Source organism: Dermacentor andersoni, chromosome 1 (assembly GCF_023375885.2).
Source record: "Dermacentor andersoni chromosome 1, qqDerAnde1_hic_scaffold, whole genome shotgun sequence".
Classification (NCBI taxonomy): domain Eukaryota; kingdom Metazoa; phylum Arthropoda; class Arachnida; order Ixodida; family Ixodidae; genus Dermacentor; species Dermacentor andersoni.
The window spans coordinates 382,273,151-382,295,433 of NC_092814.1; the positions used below are offsets into that span (position 1 = coordinate 382,273,151).

At 46.7% G+C, this 22,283-nt stretch overlaps 1 protein-coding gene across 6 annotated transcripts in view; it reads right to left on the reverse strand.

The window, feature by feature from the left end:
- The window catches only part of LOC126518578 (serine/threonine-protein phosphatase 2B catalytic subunit 2-like), a 146,105-nt gene extending 136,046 nt beyond the window's left edge, over window positions 1–10,059 (reverse strand). For all 6 annotated transcript variants that reach the window (XM_050168359.3, XM_050168358.3, XM_050168357.3 and 3 more), the window contains exon 1: window positions 9,870–10,059. In XM_050168359.3, coding sequence (XP_050024316.1) covers window positions 9,870–9,918 — 49 coding nt within the window. In that variant the 5' untranslated portion in view covers window positions 9,919–10,059. The remainder of the gene's footprint in view (window positions 1–9,869) is intronic.
- Window positions 10,060–22,283: the final 12,224 nt, after the last annotated feature.

Consider the following 22,283-nt stretch of genomic DNA (forward strand, 5'->3'; position numbering starts at 1 on the left):
ATGCTTTTTCCAATGCTATTCCTTTTCACACTTCACCAGTGGTAAGAGTGATGCTCCACCTGTGTTATCTATGTATCAGCTGGCCATTAATGGAGGGCAAGTGTGGCATGGAATCAAGCGGAAGGGATCATTACAAAATCTCGGCCCAACCCATTAGATTCTCAAAAGCAGTTTACATCAGATTATCTCTTCACTGTTAAAGAATTAAATGCAATTGAGCTGTTGAATGATTGTATTCATTACTCTAAAAAGGGACGAGGGGTTAAGGCCAAGCATCACAGTGGCAAGGATGAAGAGCAGCATGATGCTGTATTTACTGAACACAAGGAGTCTCTTCCTTGCGACTTGACGAGATCCCCCACACTACCTGCATTTTATCATTTGCATCAAGGTTAACAGGTGCATTGTCCACTGTTCTTGATGCATCATCCCTATTCTGTCATCACAGCCCTAAGCTATGTCAGCACTACCAGCGTACTTGAATTTTTAAAGTCAATAACTCACCAGGTAATCTGAGTGCAGCACCATTTATTAGGCATCAGAGGGTTGGCAGCAAGGTTTAGTGACAGCCTAGAAAATCTGTAGCTGGCAGAAAATAAGGCTGGCCCTTGAGGGCTAACTACAACGCAAAATCACCTTAGCATGTCACCTGATACCTGGATCAAGCCACATTTTTCATTATTCAGCTTCTAGACCAAGCCTGGCTTAAAACATGGTCTTACCATGAGGTTTAACAATTTCTACAGCATCCACAAATCTTTATTTGCAACATAAGCAGTCTGTTCACTTGCCTAAAAAGGCAATTATTATACAGTGTCCCATCTAAGGAGCAGGTTTAAAAAAAAAGCCAAGTCTTCTGTGCAGATGAAACTAAGTATGTTGACCTCCTAGAGAAGCTTCCAGTGTTTTTTGTGTTGTAATTAATAGAGTAATTAGTAATTGTCAACACAAGGTTTGCAGGGCACATTTGAAAACATCCCTTTCAGTTGTTTGCAACTTACTACCTTTGTGTAGCTCTTCTTTCCAAATTCAAAACCACTGTGGCACACAAGCAGCTCGGCACGATATGTTTTTAATAGTATCACTGGCTTTCTCTTAAGCACAGAAAAAGAGCTCAGTAAGTGGTAACAAATTGCAAGGAACTAAAAATAACGTTTTCAAATGTGCTCTACAAACCTTGTACTGGTACTGCAGCCATGAAGTTAGTAATTAAATAGTTAATCACTACTAATTACACTGCTAGTAAGAATATTAAGACTGACAACACATAGTTGGTTTCATCCATGCAGAAAATTTTTTTCTAATTTTTTTTTTACTCCTGCTTTAGCTTGCTCAGTTAGAGAAAACACCTTGTAGATAAACTATGCATAGGCTGTTGGTTTGCTTTTTAGTGCAGTTTGAATTTTGAACTTCGAATACTAGATGCAAAATCTTATAAGCTTGCACAATTTTTGTGACTGTTCATGGACGTGCATATAGAGCACTCAACACACAGCTGCACTCTCTTGGGCGGAGCAAGGGGGAGGTAACATTGTTTTAAAGGACTCCTGAAACGGTTCGGAAAAGCTTTGCAGACGCGTAGGGTACAGCTAAAGTTAATCATTCGCACCACAATTTGTGTGAAGTGTCTTATATTAAGAGAGCTACGGACGATTATAAGTTACCCTCCTCCATAGCCATGCATTTTCTCGTCAACTCGTTCGCCGAGTGATCAGGGCTAAGCTCCGCCTTTACTGCCTCTGTCATGATGGCATGTCGTGTCGTCTACTTCCGGTTCTCTAGGAGCGAGTGCGTGAAGCCCCTTCAACCTCTCTGGTAGCTGCTTGGTCAGTCGACCCCAAGCGAGAGCTATCGAAGCAGCGTACATTGCGAGCATTCTGTCACAGCGCTGAACGTGTCTGGTATTCCGGTGACCACAGACGGGCTAAGACTCTCGAAGGGTGGCTGGAGGCATAAACTCAAGCTGATGAACTTTAGCATAGACATACATGAGTGGCCTGATCGGTCTGCACGGTCCATTTACCTGTTCGCGCAGAGCTTAACCAGCCAAACAAAGAGCTAATATTGCTCTAACCAAGTGTAAAACATTTAAACATTTACAAAAACGTGTTAATTATACACTAATGCGAAAAATTTAGGCCAGCAGCAAAGAAGAATACGCTTCGTTACTGCTACTGTGTTTGGCTGAGCTCTGTGCCACCAGGTGGCTGCACCGTGCAGATCATTCGTGTTTACGCTTCTGCTCATCGAGTGAACCGGCAAGGTCAAGCGGCCAGGCCCTGTCCCCTCACTTGCATTTACCCGAATATCAGACTCTCGAAACGCTTTTGTGGTAGTAATCCTCCGGTGTAAAGTGACGACCGCAAACGCGCAAATTCTGGCGCTGATTGGATAGCGACAGTCAGATGCGCTGCAGCCACTCCGCTCCTCTGCTGCCTTGCAGAGGGACACGATGTCGCAACTTGACATATTGCCAGTTACTACGCTTGCAGCCCACAATGCAACAAAGGCGATTCATGGTGCTCACGAAAAGACAGACCAACACTGGCTACGGAGCTCTCGCCAAGACGGAGCACGTAACACAAGCAGACGACACTTGCTGTGTGCCGGAAGTGCTTAAGTGTAGTGAGAAATTGTTCTTGTGCATTCTCTTTCTGTTACCTTCTTTTTATAGAAACAAATGAACTAACATTCCAACTATTATGAACATCATTTGTTCACCATAAAGGTGCAAAATTATCGATGACACAGCCTGGGCAGCCAATCGGATAGCTCGCCCTACTGACGTCAATTGGGTTATTTACATCATATGGGTAGGGCGGCTGAAAATTCCGCCGAGCAGTGTGCTGCGATCGGCAGCGATGTACATTTTTAAAACCTTATAATAAATTACACGCTTTACGAGGAGTATTTAGATAGGTCAATTAACCATCAGATGGACCTACTCTAACGACTCAGTATGTTTGTACAAAATCGTCAAAATCGTTTCAGGGTCCCTTTAAACGCACTATGGATGGCACACAGTATGCAGCTGTGTTCACTCTACTTAATGGCAACTAAAACCTGATACCATCAAGGGTAAAACACAACACGGGTTTTGAGTCGCTACCTTACAGACATGGGAAGCGATTTCAGGTGTGCATGGTTAGTATAAACCTCCAAGCACTAATAATCTCAAATCGCCAAAAGTAGTGTTTGCTTTGCCTGTCCACTCACTATGGATGCACAAAAGAATGGCAAGAATGTGGGTCACTCACACCAAACTGAATTTTTTTAATCTGGTGCTAGTCCTGTCCACCACCTGGGAACAGCAGAAAGGTTGTGTGGTATTTCACATCATTTTTTCGAGGGGAAGGGCCACACATGATTGGGGGAGGGGCAAATGGATGTTGTCGCATGTTGTTTCATGCCAATTTAAGTATCTTTAATACTTGCCCACATGCTTGTTTTATTGCATACAACATTCACAGGCATATAGTGTGGCTGGTAGGGCATTGCTACCTTGCTGCCATGTAGTCTAGTTGTCACAGTGCAAATAATGGGTCAGGTTAAATATGTTAACTAACTGTACTCCTGTTTCCAAAGAGCCTGGCTTTGTTGTGGGTGCACCCATGAATGGCCTACATTACCATGCCACTTCCCAAATCAACTCTCTACAGGTTTCAAATGCAAGAGTACTTATCCCACTATGACAAGTGGCCTTTGCCACTTGAAGTTGCAGAAGGCTGAATTAGCTGTGTCCCCTTTCTAGCATCGAACTACTCGTGCCTTGATATAGCAACTGATCTCAAAACAGCAGAGGAGACTGCCCAAAGCAAGATCTCTTTTCTTTCACCGATACTGAACACTTATGCCTCCTAACTACTTGTACAACACCCCTGTCACCGCAGAATGTAGCAGAGGTGCAGACTTTTTTTTTACAGCTTCACCTACCGATTATGAAGCCAACTTAAATGGTATTTCACTTTTCTCCGAGCAATGAAGCAGCAAGTGTGCCAGACAAGCTCCTATTGAGTGAAAAGGTGCCACTGGGCACAGACGGCATGAATTTGCAGCTTTATTTCAATTGAAGCATCTGCTACGTTCAAGCACATAATACTGGACTGAGTAATTCTGGCTTACTACACCTGTTACCTGCTGAAAGAAGTAAACCTAGCATAATGTTTCATGTTATCCTGTTCTCGCAGCGGCATCAACAACATTGATCCCTGCTGCAGGCTGCCACTCCTCATATAAATCAATGGCACTTGTGCAATGGCTGCATGGAATTACAGCAACTGAACTGACTCTTCTCTCACTACTATTGGTTCTCCACCCTTGCCTGATGTAATAGTGAATCAGTTACACCATATCACATCATGAAGGCAAGCAGTGAGCTTGGCTATGAAAAAGCACACGCACGTAAGTGACTAGTAATTTGGCACAAGTGTCCTTTCCATCTCACTAATGTCAGGACATCTTCCCTGCAAATTAATTGCGTGCCATTGTCATTCTGCCTTGGAATATGGTGGGGGAAGTGTGTGCACTAAACTACACTTCATATTTCCACACTAGAAGGTAGTACACTTAAAACAATGGCAGCATCCTTCCAGAGCCGTCAACTTATGTTTTGCACTCAACACTTGGCCATGGCTCTAATAAACGCCATAAACACTGCCACCATATAATGCCCCCACTCTTCCACACCCATATACTTGTGCTACAATTTCATAGGCAATTCTGGTTGTTATGCTCCTGAAATCATTCAGCTTAATCTGATTTATTGCACTGAAGCACATGCTGTCATCTGCCGTCCTGCATGCATGTGCCCAGAGCTGCACTGGCGGCCTCACGGTCAGTGTGCAATGCATCCACTTTGTTCATATTGGTTTGCATTGTGTTGGACGACAGTATATTGCTCCATGCAAACTGGCAATTCTCTGCACATAGCAAGCTGCGTGGAGAACACCATAATGTGTCGGCCAAAGATTCCCAGCAAATACAGAGCTTTTTGGATCCTGCTGAACCAGTAGGCACAAGACAGATGCTAACTCCCATACTATACACATATAATGAAAAAGAGAACACGCCAAAGCCCAGCATAACACAGTAAATGCTGTCTGTCAATATACAGGGTGTCCCACGTCACTTGTGCCAAGACTTTAAAAATGAAAGGCGCGTCAGAAACGAATTGTACCAACGCATACTATTCACACTCGCCTATAGTAACTTGGGTATTTTTTTGTTTTCCCCGTAACTCATTAATTAATTGAGTTTAATTACCCTACCCAACTTTTTAATTATTGGCTGAGGACCCCAAGTATGATACACAGATTTGTAGAGCACCCCTTCAGAATCCACCGATCTAGTTACTTCCTGTACGATACGTCCCACGTAGTCCTTTTTTCCAGGTTGCAAAGAAAGCCCGCAAAATATGAAAAAAAAGCCACGTGACGGAGTGTTTGTGCAGTGGTATTGTGCTGCTTGCTCTCAAGCGTGCGTTCGGTGAAGAAGGTCGACTCTTGTCGGATGATGGCACCAATGCATGCTGATGGCCGAGAGCTGCCGAGGTGATAAAGAACGCCCTGCCACTTCCCCGTCACCAGTCGCGATGCAGCCGACCTTGTTCACCGAACGCACGCTAGAGAGCAGCACGATACCACTGTGCAACCGCTCTGTCACGTGGCTTCAATTATTGACTATCAAGGAACACTGTGATAGCAGGACTAGAATGGCGGTCCCCGTATAATAAAAAAAACATTCTACAGTTACAGTAATAGGAGGGTTTTCATATCCAGTTGGCTTAGGTTAAGCTTACAGACAGCTTTACGACAAGGCAAAGCCCTCAGCATGAATGAGACTAGCCTATATATTCCTAGAACATTTTTCCACTGAACACTCCACCTGAACTTCAGAAAGTGCATAGATTCAAGCAGTCATTACGCTTCAATGGCACTTCACAGCTATTTTTAAGTTAAAGTTTTGTAGTCAGCTGCTAGCGGAGACATTAAAGTGCATCTGACTGAAGGCACTATTGCATCCAATGAAATGTGAACAGCAGAGTGCATGTCCGAAGCATAACTAAAGGTACGGTACGTGCCGTCGGCCAGTCATCACGTGAGTCAGGCGTGCACATCTGGGCTGGTACTTCGTAGCGATGCCTTTCAGTGCTTTTCGCATTTGTGAGTAGCTGCTTTCGAAGCTCCGCCAGGGGAAAACCGTCGATTGACCCTTCACAAGTGCGAAAAGGGCCGAAAGGCACTGTCATCAGGAAAAGACATCGCTACAAAATACCAGTAGTTTGTTCATAGGGTGCGAGGATGCTCGCCCTGTTGCAATAGTTTTGTTTGTTTTCCTTAATTCCCTTTGAGAGGAAGGCAAGAAAACAAAAATCAAGGAAATCGGAAGCAAGAAGATCGCAATAGGGCAAGCGTCATCATACCCTGTGGCCAAACCAGGTGCATGCGCGTGTCTCTCATGATGACTTGTCCACACCATGCATTATCTGCACTGTTTGCATTTCATTTGATGCTGATAGTACATGTGTTGAAAGGTAAACGATCAGAGTGCTGTAGCTACAAGGGAGACCAAGCAAAAAGTTAAATGCTTTGCCAAAAAGGGGCTTCCAACACAATGTCAGTGCTCAATCACTGGAATTGCAGCTTTTTCATTAACTGAAGACCTACTTGTAGGTGAAATTCTTTCCCTGTGGCCAAGCTTAGCCCCAAAGCAAAAGAACATGCGATAAAAAGCGAGGACTGGTTTACCACAGCTGTTCCTAAAGCCAAATCAAGTCCTGTTAATGTGGACCACCAATTCAAACAATTTATTCAATGTAGTTTAACTAGTTAAGCTTTCCTCTTTCTAATTAAGCAGGCAATCACAGCATGGGAAAGCTAAAAACCACTAGTACAATGTAATACTAAGTGCATGATGGACTATTATCTTGAGCCTCATTCTGTTCAGGAAATAGCCATTCACAGTACAAACAAAACCACAGAAATGATGCTAATGCACTATGCGCACTCCTGGCACTGACTCTAGGGTGAGCTAGCCTGCAGTCTCAGGCTTCCACATCAACACTAACCCTATTGTAAGGATCAAACCTGAAGCTCAATTTGAAAGTAAATCTGCTACTGGTTCAACCAAACAGCAGCAGGGGCCAATTCTAAGGCAACTTCGCTGTCCATGTTTTCAAGATAACACAGCTCCTGGGAGACCTTGTTGAAAGATATGAGAGTAGAAATTGACTTTCTTCAATCCAGCAGAATTTCCAGCAATTCAGGGCCACTGTGCGCGCGAGTCGTTTCCTGGATTCGCGCGGCGAACGATTCATTTTGCGCACACTTCTGTGCCCTCAAACCCTCATAAGAACAGATACAAAGGGGCAGGCGCACATTTCTGTTTCGCTTCCTACGGCCGCCGAAAGCTTCGTCGCAATTTCACGAAAAAGCAGCAAGACGGGGGCTGGCAACGTACAAGGGGGGACTGCGCGTTGCGGCTCCCCGTCTCGTCATCATCGACCGGGCAAAGCTCTCCCGTCTAAACGACGCCCCGAGACTCGCTTTCCGACGCTGGGGTCAGGCTAGCGGGGCAGAAGTCGAGTCTCGCGGCTGGGCCGACAAGAGCGCCACCGTCCAAACGTCAAAGCAAGCGTCGTGAAAGCAGAAAGTTGGCAAGCACCAACCAGGAAGGCTACATTGCTAAAGTGATATCGATTACGAAACGCCAGCACAACCACAACGAGCGCGGCGGCTTCTTGTGCAAGGAGCAGCCGTTGCCGAGATCTTTGCAGCGGGTAGCGGCAATAGGGGCTACGGCAGAACCAGGCCCGTCTTGCCTGCCGCACGCTGAAAAAAGGTCCGCAAACAGCCGGTTTTGCACAGCGCCTGCCCCAAGAAGGGTGGCTCTAGAGTGGGATCAACAGGTGTGTGTGCGCCGTTAATAGGTTTCGTGCGACAGTTGAAACCTGAAGTTGGCTGCCAAGGCACAGCAGCATGCCGCGCGTCCGGGGCATCCTGCTACGCACATGGCTGAGAAGCAAGGGTGTATTGGTTCATTGGTATACCAGCATGCGGACGGCACATAGAATGTGTACGAAGTGGCACAGAGCATTATGGACACTACTGTCTGCGCAAGGAATCCGACTCCACGTGATCTGAGAACAGCAGAAATATAACAAGGGACTTTCAGGGAAGGTTGAACGGGAACATTTCCTGCGCGCGCATGTGGGCGACTGCATCGACATCGTCAGAGCTGTAGAAGCCGCTTTCGCATCGCTACCGTTTTCAATATGTAATGTCACCTAGTGCATTTTTACAATAAACGATTACCGCTAAGAAAGTGTGCGCGTTAACGCACCGAGCGTAAGACGCATTCGCCACTACAATAAGTACATTTCCAGTGCGCGATGTCATGTTAGCCGTACTGGAATTTAACAAGGGACACCGACCCCTCGTATTTGAGTGCTTTTTTCCGAACTGCTAAGACGACGAACGTTACACGCGCTACACACCAGGGCCGCAGATACTCCTACACCAGTTAGTCGCTGTTATTGGAAAACGTAAGCCTAGCCTGCGCCACCGCAGGCGCTGACGTCGGTAGGAAAAAATTTCGCTTCATTGGTTGTATGATACACTACAGGGTAGGTTTCGACGCACCAAACGTACCGACCAGGGACGAGTATTTGCTCGCCTACACGGGCACGGCCGGCGGCGAAATCGCGCGCGCAATGCGCCGACCTTGGACACTTTTTCCTTGTTTCGTACTAGCGACCCGGTCTCCCACCGCCGGCGAGTTTGTCGCACATCGCGGTAGCACGGGTCCAAAATGGCAACCCATCGTCATCCCCTCCCCCTTCTTTCGGCCAAACCCCCGTGGAGAAAAATCCTTCCCTCTTCAGCGCCCCTCGGTAGGACGCGTTCTCGGAGAGCGGACGAAAGTGCAGCATTGTGTTCCTGCGGCAAGCGGACAAGGGAGGTCGCGGCGGAAAACACGGCCACGACGTCCAATTTCAGCGTGAACAGGGAGCGGTTTCTAAAAACGCCCGAGGTCGACCCATGAGGCACTGCGCCCGGGACCCCTCCGGCCGCAAAGCACACGCTACTCGAGAGAAACTTGGGTTTCAGGGAAACCCATGTTTCCCTCATTATAGCGCCGAAATGCCTTTACTCGGCAGCCTACAAATTCGCGCAAAGAGCCCGCTCAAGTTCGTCGGCAGCTGCAGGAGAACGCGCGCAGCCGGCGCATACGGGTAGCTCGGGTCGATTCCAAAGCGATGTCGGCGGCGACGCTCAAAATTCAATGCGAGGCATGCCGACGTAAACATACCGCCACAGTGGGGGCCACCAACGCTCATACCGAAATAGGATCGCCTGCGAAGCCGCGACGCGTGAAATGAAACCAACGGTATGACAAGCCGAGAGGCTGAGGACCGAGAAACTGACGCAGCGCGATCATAAACACGGATAGCCTTCTATCAAAAACGTCGTCACGGATAACTATAAAACACAGCATGGCAAACAAACAGAAAGCCGCGTTGTACTGCCCAGTGCGGGTCACGCATTTCAGTGCGAAACCAGCCTTCCAGCGGCCGCGGCTTTCGATCAGCTGAGCTTGTTTAAAGGGTCGAGACCGGAACGTTAGGCTTAAATGCCCGACGATCGGTCCAGCTTATTATGGTGTCGTTCCGTACGCCTTCGGTGCGCGCGGATCGTGTGTCCGGTTAGAAATTAGCCCCGAGGTTCCTGTATCTCAGCGCAGAGAGGCCGTACGGTCACGCATTGCATATTTAAAGGGGCTGCACCCGACAAAAATGGCCGCCGGACTCTGCAAAAATCCCGGGGCGAGCCCATGGACGCCAGGGAGTAGGGTAGATATAAACGACTTACTTTTGACGACGCGTTCCGTCGTTGGTATTTTCGCGTTATTCGCCGACATGTTAATAATCCTAGGTGTTCACGTTACACGAAACACATACGGATGACAAGTATATCACTGCGATAAAGAAAGATCACACAACACTACGACGGCCACAAATGGCGTAAACAACAAACTCCTGTTTGCATGCTGCATTGCGCATAATTTTGCGCGCAGACTGAGAGGACCAATCGCGACGCTCGACGGCCGCTGAGGCGCGCCGTTCGCTGCTCACGGCAGAGGAGCGTGTTCATTGGGCGGCTGAGCTGACGTCACTCAACCTGCAGTGTGTTCCTTCAAATTCAAACTTCGGTAGAATTGTTTCACGATTTCAGAACATTTGAGGACAGTATATTGCTGTAAAATGTGTTCATACTATAAAAGCTACTTCGAGAATCTTCCAAGAAAATATACCACACCGAAGTTAGCTGTAATAGTACGCCGGCAAGAAGTAACCCGGGTTTTGGCATGCCGCGGCAAAGTTCGCCTGCCTCAAGCGTTTTTGTTTTGATTCATACACGCCATAGTGTCGTACTAAAAAAATATTAGTTGTACAGAAAAAACAGAAATATCATAAAGCTTGACAAAACATTTTTGATAAAAAAATATTATTCTTCACTTTCTGGTTCCGTTTGAAGCGATTCACGGGCCCTTCTGAGCTAAATAGGTGGCGCCCTTGTTGGCGCGGCAAGTTTAAACAACATTTGAAGAGTCTGCCGTAGTGGTGGTGGTGAGAATTTATTTATTTGCAGTGAAATTGCTGCGGAGAGACTCCGAGTGGTCGGAGGTACTTGGCTTCCGATGGGTGGGGCCCTCAGTCCAGGGCTCTGCTTGCGGCTGCTGCTCTGCGGGCCCGGTCAATCAGACTCAGCTGATCTTCCAGGCTCTCGCTGGCCAGCAGCTCCTCCCAGCGCTCCGCTGTAGGGTGTTGTATGGGGGGTACGGCAGTGATTGCCTGACATGCCCAGGTGATTTGGTATAGGCTGGCTTTAGCTGAGCACCATGGGCAGTGAGGAGGGTATACCGTAGGATGTATTTTATTGAGGATGTGCAAATTGGGATACGTGCCCGTTTAGATTTGTCTCCAACTGACCGATTCTTCTCTATTTAGTGTTCGGTGGGGTGGGGAATAGGTTCGCCTAAGTCGTCTATAGTCGTTTAAAATGGCCGAGTAGCCGCACGCGACGGGAACGGGTTCCTCGGGGGCAGAGTTGGAGGGTGCTCGGCTTGTATACCTTCGAGCTACCCTATCCGCTACCTGGTTTCCCTCCAGCCCCATGTGTACCGGTGTCCATATGATCCGATGCTGAATCGGGGTGGGGGTATTAGGACGCTCGCCAGTGTCTGTCGCGCTCAGGATGACACTGTGGGCAGGTTGGCTGATGCACCCTTGTAGGTTTGCGGCGAGCCGCCCGGGAGTCCGTCAGAACTGTGAGCGATCGTCTATGCCTGTAGCCGTGGGCAAGAGCGAGCGCAATGGCTGTTTCTTCGGCCTCGGTAATGTTGTGGCAGCGTAGGGGGGTGCTGGTAAGTTCTTGGAGTGCGTTGTCCAGAACTGTGGTTACTGCCTTGGAGTTCGTGAGCTCGTCAACGTAATATGTGGTGTTCTTATGCCCGTACTTTCGTTCGAGGGTTTCCACTCTGGCTTCTCGCCGGCCGTGATGTAGTCGGAGGTCCATATTGCGGGGTATGGGGGCGACCTTATAGGTGGCGCGAAGGAGGTCTGGAATGGGTTCACGGCGAGCTGCTTCATGGAGCTCACCGGTATAGCCAATGTGTCGAAACAGGGCGCGGCCTGTTGGTGTTTGCGCAAGTCACTGAAGTCGTGTGGCGAGTTGCGCTTCCCAAAGTTCTGCATAGGTGTTGTGCAGACCCAATGCGAGAAGCTTGCTCGTATAGGGGTAACCGGGGGTAGCTTGAGTGCTGCCTTATAGGCCTTCCGGAGCATGGCATCAACTTGGTCCTGTTCACCTTTGGTAAGTCGTTGATAGGGTAAACTGTATGTCACCCTACTAACCACGAGGCTACGGATGAGTTTCAGGGTGCCCTCCTCGCACATACCGAGGTGACGAGTGGCGACCCTAGATATCATTCGGGCCACCTGCAGCGTGGTAGTGCGGAGGAGGGTAAGGGTGTGGTTTACATGGCGATTTGACTCTATCCACATTCCCGATATACGAATGACGGTTTTCTGTGGGATTTGTTGGCCGGCGATAACGACACGGAGGCGGTTGCCTGGGTCCTTCTGCGCCGATTGGGGGGGGGGGGGGGGGGGGAGGCTTGTGTTGCCAGATTCGTGGGAGCTCAGACTTCTCGGTTGCACAGGCGAGGCCACATGCCTGTACATATTGTTCGACACAGGTGGCTGCTTGCTGCATATTATGTTCTTTTTCTCCAAGGGACCCTCGTGTGGCCCACATGGTGATATCATCCGCGTACATTGCGTGATGGAAGCCATCGATGCGCTGGAGTTCATGCCCAAGACCAACCATATAGTTTCCGGCGCAGAACGTTGGTAAAAATACTGTAACGTTTGTGGGCAAATATTATTTACTTGACTAAGAGTTATTTTTCCTACTATCGTGAAATCTGCTGTCTCCAAGTTGATAGGCACTGTATACTTGAACCACGATAGAAAGCGCGACAGCAAAAACGTCGAATTTCCAGAAATTTTAGTAACCCGAAAGAAAAAATTTTCACCCTTCCTTTTGATGACATGCCAACAGTTTTGCTTAACCATACTCTGATGGGCGAAGCTGCTGCTTATGTGTTAATCAATTTCTTCTCTCAAAAATTCGCTAATTTTCGCATGAGACCTCCTATGAGCGGCTTGCGCTGTTGCGTATACGCTTGCTAGACGACTAAGGCAGTTGCTCGTAGCGGACATGAAGCTGCTTCAACTGGACTTGTTCCAAAGGCCTTCGAAACTTCTTGAAGTTTGAAGCGGGCTACTTCTTGCATTTCCTGCACAAAGGAAATTGTCAAAGTTTCAGCTCAGAAAACGTCGCTGCGCGGAGCCGTCTATGGCAGTTTGAATACAGGTAACATGTAGTTAATTTAATTGGGGGCGTCGGGAGTGCTATAGGCTAATGGTAGAAGCAAGGACAGGCTAAATAAACAGAACCAACGCGGCGCATATGTTGTCGATCTTTCTTAGTCCCTGTCTTACGCGCTGTTTCCCCTTCCAAAATGAAACACCAACTAGCCCAACGTCTATCCCTTAAACAGAACCCACTCATACTTATATGTTAACATAGGGCTCATGAGACTCGTACTCACTAAAACAATACCCCGTCGGCCACACTCTGACTCGAACTCACAAGGAATCAGACTCAGTCAGGCTCAGACTCACCGAAATCGATCGCCGCTGAACTAGTACTCACTGAGATTCGCAGAATCAGCGATTCATGTACAGACTCGCAGTATATCATGTGTTCAGGCACAGGTCATCGAAGACTCGCAAATTCATGGAATCGGCGGGCTCAGACTCACTCAAACTATCACATATGAGGCTCACTTGGCCCAGAATCGCAGGCTGGCTAGCCGCCTCGACGAAGGGTCACGTGTAACGGCGTCAATATCGTCGGTAGCGGCAGCAGATCCGCGCGTGTGCGCGCCTTCAAAAACGAAGGAAGCCAGCAAAAAATCACCATTGGAAAGCCAACGAGGGGATCGGAAAGAAATCATTTCGCGATAATTCTAGTTCTCTACTTCTTTAGCCATCAGCGCTGACGCCAATAAAGATGCGGTGTTACAAAAGCACACCTATCTAGATAAATGGAGGTCAGCCTTCTTGCGGCCTTTGCATTTAAAGAGACACTAAAGGTTAATATTAAGTCAACGTGGACTGTTGAAATACCATCCCAGAAACCTCGAAACGCTTGTTTCGTGCGAAGAAGAGACTTAAGAGAAAATGCGTTCTGAAGCGTCCGCGTGCCTCTAGCGCCGTTTAAATCACCCGCCCTCCGATCTAGGAGTATTGACGTCATGGTCTCATGCATAGTGACGTTGCGCCGTCGGTGAGTAAAACCACAAAGCTTTATAAACGGTGAGTAAAACGGCTCCCGCAGACGGCGCTACGGCTTTTCTGCACAAAACGCAAACGCGCGGCCAGAAAGAGCCAAGACAGAGCCGACAGCAGCGCGAAAACGGAACTATGGTGGCTAGCGGTAGGGAAGCGCACGACGATAAGCTGGTTCTTTATTTTATGACACCAACTTCGACGCTCGTTGCAATGGATGACCCTGACAACGACACATTAGCTCGGGATGCTGGGCTCGAGTTCAGCGATTTAAGCACTGATGAACGTGACCTGCTGTTGACGGCTCGCGCTGCCGGCGTCGTTGCGTACTACTACGACGACGGCCTGCTTTGAAAAGCACTTCACGCGACTTCAGTAAGTCGGCTTTGAACTCGTAATCCTCTGGACGAAAGTGCAGCGAGCACACTACGTGATTTTTCGGCTCTTTGCCAGCGCGCTGTGGTAGAGGTACGACACTTAACCGCTTCGAACGGTGAGGTTCACTCGTTGGCACACAGTGATAAGTAACGTTGGATTCGCCGCTGCAATTGCCCTTGGCCAAGTTCCGGGGACCGTTCGCGTATCCCACGACATCACATGGACGTGGCATTCTCGCTGCTTGTTCCAAATGCAAGTTTCGCGAGCCAGCAGGACAACCGCAGCACGACGCGACAAAGAAACAACTGAAACTCCAAAGCGCGCGCGGCGCAAAGTCGAGCGCGCAGAGTCGAGCGAAAACGAGACCTTTCGATCACCCATACAACTCAAAGGTAACGTCAAAATGTTATTTTTTCTTAGAATCGAATAGAAGTAGACAAGTAGCATTTTCTTCCGTCTTATAATCTAATGAAATTATCTTTTAATACGAGTAGTTCAGTATTAGTGACATAAATTATCGTCATCGGGCTAGTACCGGAATGTCGCTGGGGGGTCTCAAATCGTGTCATGCATTTACCTCAATTTCTCGGTTATTAAAGCTCTGTTCGCGATTATATTGACGCCTTAGACGATAGAGCATTGCTTTATCACTTTAACTTGACTTTCCGGTAACCTTTAGTGTCCCTTTAAGAATTGTAGCGGAAGAGTAAACCCCTCTGCTGTGAAAATTGTAAAAGAATATTGAAGGATTGGTAAGCATAAAGTCATCGAGAAGACATAGGATGAAATATACAAACACAAGCGATATTATACCGGGTATTTCCGCGAACATTTTCAGAAATGCTTAAAAGTTGCCTGTGACGGATGGCACGATTCCAGTCGATGACCTGGGGTGGTTTGCACGAAAATTTAATAACGAAAATAATAAATAATTTAAGAACGCGTTCTTGTGCGAACTAGGAGTTGTCTAGGGATCATTTAAAGCTGGCGTCACCGAGCGCACGTCGTGCAGATGTGGCGCGCGTTTGCCATCGAGTGCCGCGCCACTATACGCGCCACCCGACACGCACACGTGCGGCGCTATGCAACGCATGGAGTCCCGACAGCGCGCCGTCTGGTCGGTATAGGTAGCGCAGCCCCACACACTATACCTTGAAATCTTGTTACTCTTCTGTAAATAATAACCGACGTTGCAGACCTACTGATGCCGCAGTGGAGGGCAGTGTTGCCGTAATATTGTCGAAGCGTAAGTCCCGCTAAAGTCCGACAAAAAAAAAAAGCTGTAAATTTCCGCTAAATTTTTCTGCAATGTCTATAAGATTGTCACTGAATCTGTTGAGTAAATTTTAGGCAACGTAGGCGTTTTGGAACACTTTGATACCATGTGTCCCAGCTAAGCTGTTCAACAAAATAAAACATTGAAATAACACAGCGCAAGATGCAATCATAACACCTATGCGGCGCTAGGTCGTCAGAGGGCTGACGACCGAACACCGAAGTCCTAAAATCGTGTCTTACACCACGTTTTTTAAACATTTTTTTTCGTTGAACAGCTTGACTAACGATAGCTGGAACCATATATATATATATATATATATATATATATATATATATATATATATATATATATATATATATATATATATATATATATATAAAGAACTTGAGCGGTGTTACAAGGTAAACACAGCAAGTATTTCATTTCAACAGTTTCGACCGCTGGACCGATCTTAATCAGGCTTTCATACACTAGCACTGTGTAAATCACTTACCGAAACGTCTCACGTTTGTCTAGGGTCGACCGTGTAAGTGAGGAATAATCAATGGATTTACTTGCACTGTGCAGTGGGCTTTTGCTTTACTCTTATATTACATAACAATGGGACGATCACAGCTGAAATTCCGCGTTTACCCTCAAATTGTGAGGATTCAAACGCAGCACGACTGAAAAAAAAAAAAAAAAAACGAAAAACAGAAGCAATCTGACTTTCCTATCACGCAAAGGCACTTTGTCCACATTATCCTTGAAAACTTTCTACACTCGCGGACAATTTTCTGCGGCTATGAAGGAAAAGATACGGGCGCGTGGCTGGTGCACATGTGTTACCGCGCCAAGTAGTCCGGCAGCGTTTGACGGTGCTTTTGCACGAAGGAAGGAAAAATACAGGAGGGAGCATTCCGTCACGCAGCCAACCTTGGCAAGCGAACGCTGCGTGAAGCCACAGTGGTGGCCCAACACGTGACCTCCTGAGTCGAGATGACGGAGCAAGAATCGAGACTTGCTGAGACGTTTGGTTCCCAGTAGTTATGCAAGTAGTTTTTATTCGGCACGCGCTTGTTCGACTGCCCTGCAGTAGCTCAGCCTGCAGAGCGGGATCACTAAAACCAACCGTGCACTTTGACGTGCGATCGCGTGTTGGGCCATCACTGGCCCAGCAGATTTCGGCTTTAATCGCGTTGCGGTGTGCTCCCTCCTCTTTTCGTTCCTCCGTGTGAATTTGGTTGCTCGGAGCAGACGTTGAATCGACGCAGTTTCCACGTGCGACGGTTTCGAGTTTCCCCAGATGCGGAAGGAAAAAGACGCAAAACAATAAACCTTTACACTTAGCGGTGTGTTCTGTTTTATTTAACCGTTGCTAATAAGGTGTTGATGTTGTCTTCCCTAGCCTAGACTAACGTGGGTAAAAACGAGGGACTCTTTTCAGAAGCGCTTTCACTTATGCGCGCTTTGCCTCCGTAGCTTTCTCTTGATAGCCACAGAAAGTTGCCCGCGAGTGTGGTTCTCGGCGCCACTGAAAAAAAAAAAAAAGAAAAAAAAAAAAAAGAAAAAAAAGAAAAATTCTGCAAGAGGCGCAAGGTCGCGTGTTAACATAGTTATTATAATTACGCGACCTTTACGATGGTCAAACACTACGCTACCATCCCTTGGTCGGCCGTGAAGGCAGTACTGATTTGCCCAAAACACATGCGATAAGGCAGAAGTGTGTTCAGGCTCGCGCGAACGAGACCAGCCGTTCGTACGGTTACGCCTTTCTACAGTCGATTTATCTTAGTATTTACCTGCTGCGATCTAAATCACACTTTGTAAATGCCCACGGGTAGAAAGTGTTTAGTGGAAATGAAGAACCCCCCGGAGCGATAAAACACATTCAAGTCGGTGTCGTAAAAACAAAAAGAAAGGAAAGAAAAACAAGCATTTGGGAGCACATTGTGATTTCTGTGAAGGCAACCATTGCTTCATCATGGTCACAGAGCCTACGTGTAATACGTCGAATTTTGGCCGCTCACAGCTAGCTTTTGAATAGTAAGTGAGTTCTGGAAGGTAATTTTCGAAGCAACTTTCCTAACTTCGAAGTCGCTAAAACGTCGCCAATTGTTCTGTCACCTCCGTAAAAAAAAAAAAAAAAAAAAAAAAAAAAAAAAAAAAAAAGTCGCCGCTTCTTAAAGTGGAAAATTTTTCGCTTAACAGGCAAGAAAGTCGCTAAATCTAGCGACAAAATCACTAAAATGGCAACGCTGGTGAACGGCTCCGATTTCAAACTGTTCGACTCTTGCGACGAAATAAGTACTGATGTTTGTCTGCATTCCATCTCCATTGGAATGCAACCAAGACACGAAAGCCGGAAGCATCTGCTTAACGGCCGGACGCCGCACCCGTTACGCCACCGCGTTGGATCTGCGCCCTGTTTGCACCCACAGTGTGCATGCAGGCCGAGGCATCGTTGGCAAGCGAGCGAGAATCTCCACGACGCTGTAAACCCGGGCTGTTCAACGCCCGCGCGCGCCATCCAGTTTACGCAGCGGTCGCGAAGGCCAACAGTGTCCTGCGAGCAAAGCTGGATAAGACTTCACAAGGCGTGACCTCAAGTCAGATTTGACAACCTCACTCAAACTCATGCTACGGAGGTTGAGGTACACTCCGGAGACTTCACCTCGGCTTTCAGCGGTTGCCAGCGACCTCGCCTTCAGCTCATCTCGACCTGAGTATTCAAGTTAAGGTCCAATTCTCAAACTCAATATCATTTTTTAAAGTTCTAGGTCAGTTACTTGGTGGTGAACATGCTAATCTTTAACCGTCGCACCCCAGTCCAATTTGGCCTCATTCGATCCCCTATGGGCCGTGGGCCATCTTGATCAATAAAAATCTGTTCACTCAGTTTGAGTCTCACGCTCGAAGCTATATGCGCAAACACTCTCTTCTGCCTCTGGCACAGTCTCTTAAGAGGAAGCTTTAGCTCGGGCTCAACTCCGATGCCGCCTATTCAAATACATGTAAAACGCTGAAATGCTTTTCTGAGATAACCACTGGACCGATTTTAAGAAAATTTGTTGCATTTGAGAGAGAAAGTTAAACTATAGTGACTGTTTGAAGCGGAATTTCAATTTAGGGCTTGAATATATCCTTTTTAAATTTCAAATATTGGTAATATGAAAAAAAAAATAGAAGCACGAAGTTTACAAGTTCTTATTTATGCACCAAAAACAGATATCGCAGTTCTGTCAACTGTAGCTGTTAGAGCATGCAAAGCGGACAGATATGTCAGTTTATATCAAGTGAATTTGTTACGTTGTTTACAAGGGATTGCGAAAGTTATACTCACATATTAGGTGTTTATTTGAGAACCATGTATAATACACCAACTTTGTCCGCTTTAGATGTATTATCAAGTACAGTTTACATAACTATATCGTTTTCCATTGCTGAGTTACACAACTTGGTGCAGCGGTTGGCGAGGAAAACGATTTAGCCTTTCCCATGTATTCAGACAGGAGCCCCAGAGCTAAAGCTACCTTCTTAAAGCCCATAATACAGTGAATTTAACATAACTGCACGAAAACGTTTGTGCAGCAGGAGGGTTCACCCAGGCGCGGATCCAGAAAATAAAAGACCAAATGCCCTCCCCCCCCCCGTCCGACAATCAATTGTTTGCCAAGTTCGTCAGGAAGGCGACCTCAGACTTTTCTCCTTCCTTGCCATCTATAATCAAAGAAATTTGTTCGCTGTTTTTTACTCTTCCCGCCGGCCACTAGATCTCCTCAAAACGATATCTCCAGGAAGCATCAAGCAACGTTACGCTAAATCTAAAATTAGCCAGAGTGAGTTTATCAGCATAACAAAAGTTTGCATTCAAGAAAAGAAACACACACAAAAATTCGAGGCCATACCAACGAAGTAATCCGTCACACCTCAACATGCCTGAACTGAACTCGAATCGCGAGTTCCTACATACATAGCTTTCTGCTAGCGGTCTCTACGAGTCATCAGATTACATCCAACAGATTTTGCTTTACATCGCCGAACTGCAATGAACGACAGGATAATCGATTGCTGATGAAATACTGAACTCTCTCTTCTCTTGGAACACCAGCCGGATGCCACGTGTGCTCGGTGGAACCTCATGATGGCTCATCGGCAATAGCGCAAGTCGATGCACAAAGGCGCATTCGAGAGTCCTCGGCCTCAGTCTTATATATACGCAGCAATGCCACTCTCATCGGTCGAAACCGAGCGTTGCTGTTGATGCTGATCTACGAGCGTAAGATTGTCCTTGATATCATACATGAAGTTTTTCTTATGCTTTTCCCAAACCGTATTTTTTGGAGTTCGTTATATATTGAATGCTGGCAGCGAAACCACGAACAAGTATATAGCTGAAGGATATTAGAAATACAAGTTGCGTTGAGCGGCACACTGGGCCACAAAACTGCTAGTTCGTGCCGATAATTGACTGCCTTAGGGCAGCTGAGTTTGTATTTGTTCATGTATTTCCTCCGGTCATTTCATGGGTAAATAAGTAAGCGCTGTATCTGTATATGCACTTTGGAACTAGAAAAGGAGCGAGATGACATTAAAATCGACGGAATCTTTGACGCGCTCAGCGCTATAGACACTAAAGCGATGTATTCACATCGTCACTGCTGGTATACTCAGCGTGAAAAAAAAAAAAAGAATAAAGAACGACAGGTACGAACGCTTGTGCCTGCACAGGTGCGCGAACTTCAAACCTCCACTGGAGTCCTGACACCCTGACGTCATGTTTATATTGCAATAAAATTTCACTGATGCACTCAATCCGGAATTAGGCAACCAGACGAGCGTCTGGTCTGCCGCCCTACAAAGGGAAAGAAAGAATGGAAAGAGGGAGCTAGGGAGCGCTGAGTGCGTGCTGTAGGGCGTACAGGAGCACTGCGTCCATGCAGGTTGAAGTGTCATCGCAAACGATATGTTATGGCGCTATGTTAGCTCCCAAAGAAGGAAAATAAACAGCAATGCTTTCTCTCGATTTAAGTGCTCTACAAAGGCCGCATAAATCATGATTTGTGCGTGCGTTTTTGCAGAATTAGGCCCATCATCATCATCATCAGCAGCAGCATCATCATCTACTGCTTGCTGACTCCTCTCCACCTTTCCCCTGCCTACCTGGCTAAATAAGCTGGATCCACCACTGTATTCAGCTGCAAAATATGCGAATATGCAAACATTTTATAGGGCCTTAAGACTTAGATAAACTATATCTAAATTTAGTCTCATTTCTAAAGATGCAAAGATTTACATAAGAAAGCCTATTAAATAACGTTGGTTGGGGAGGGATGAGAACATAAGTAGGGCAGCAATGTTTGACCTCAAAACTCGACCTCACTGAACCACAAACTCGTACGTGAGGTTGATCTTAGCTATTCTTGACCTCACTCACAGAATTTCAAAGAGTTGCCTACCTTACCTCACTGCGTGAGGTCGAGGCCGACTTGAGGTTGATGTCGAGCTCCTGAAATCAGAACTTCGTGAGGTTGCCCCCCTTTGCCCACGAATGCTTTACGTCCTTGCTGCGGAATCGGGTATCCTACGCTTGGTGCATTCGCGTGGTGGATCATTGCTCGATAGCTGGCCCCCGGCAATGTCTCCCGTTTCCCCAACCCGGCGAAACCTAGTCTATGTAGTGAAATAAATTCAAGCGGTTAAGTTTTTGACGCGTGGCTAGAGACGGAAGGGAAAGGCTGGCTTTCATGGTTGTTATGCTAGCAGTGCGATTGTAGTTAGAGAGAATGAAACGAGTCGAGCTATTCTAAACAAGTTCTAGGGCAGTGATTAATTTTACATGGACAGGATCCCAGACAGAGGCAGCGTATTCAAGCTTTCGTCGAATTAATGTTTTGTAAAGTGTTAGTTTCACTGAAAAGGGAACAGTGGGGAAGTTGCGACTTAAGTATCCTAGCATACGGTTGGCATTGTTGATAATGTTTTCTGTGTGCACTGTCCAATTTAGATTACATGGTAAATGAACACCTAAGTATTTATAAGATGTGACGGATTCTATTGGAACCGTGTTCAAAAGATAAGTAGGAGGACTGCTAGTGCTTCGGGCGTCACGATTAATCTTACATTTTTGTACGTTTAGTTCCATTCTCCATGTTTTACACCATTTAGATACAGCAACTATGCCAGATTGGAGAGTGTTACTATCCCTATTGGTATTAATTTCACGTAAAATTACACAGTCGTCGGCGAAGAGAAGGATGTCAGAGAAAACAACAGAAGCCAGATCATTAATGTAAATTAGAAATAGAAGGGGTCCAAGGAAGGGCCCTTATGGAACGCCGGAATGAACGTCACTGAAGGATGAGTTATGGCCATTAGCACTAACAAATTGTAATCGGTTAAGAAGGAAGGATTCAGTCCACTTAAAAAGGCTAGGGTCAAGGTTGAGAAAACTTAGTTTGTGCAGCTGATTACACACTTTGTCGAATGCCTTGGAGAAGTCCAGGAATAGGCAGTCCGCGCTGGATGATTCGTCAAGAATATGGTGTAATTTATGAGTAAATGACAAGAGCTGAGTTTCACATGAGTATGCTTTACGAAAGCCATGTTCTGCAGATGTGAAAAAGGCATTATAATCAAGAAAACTAACTAATGATTTAAATATTACATGCTCAAGTAGTTTGCAGCATGTGCTAGTGAACGAAATGGGGCGATAATTAAAGGGGGAAG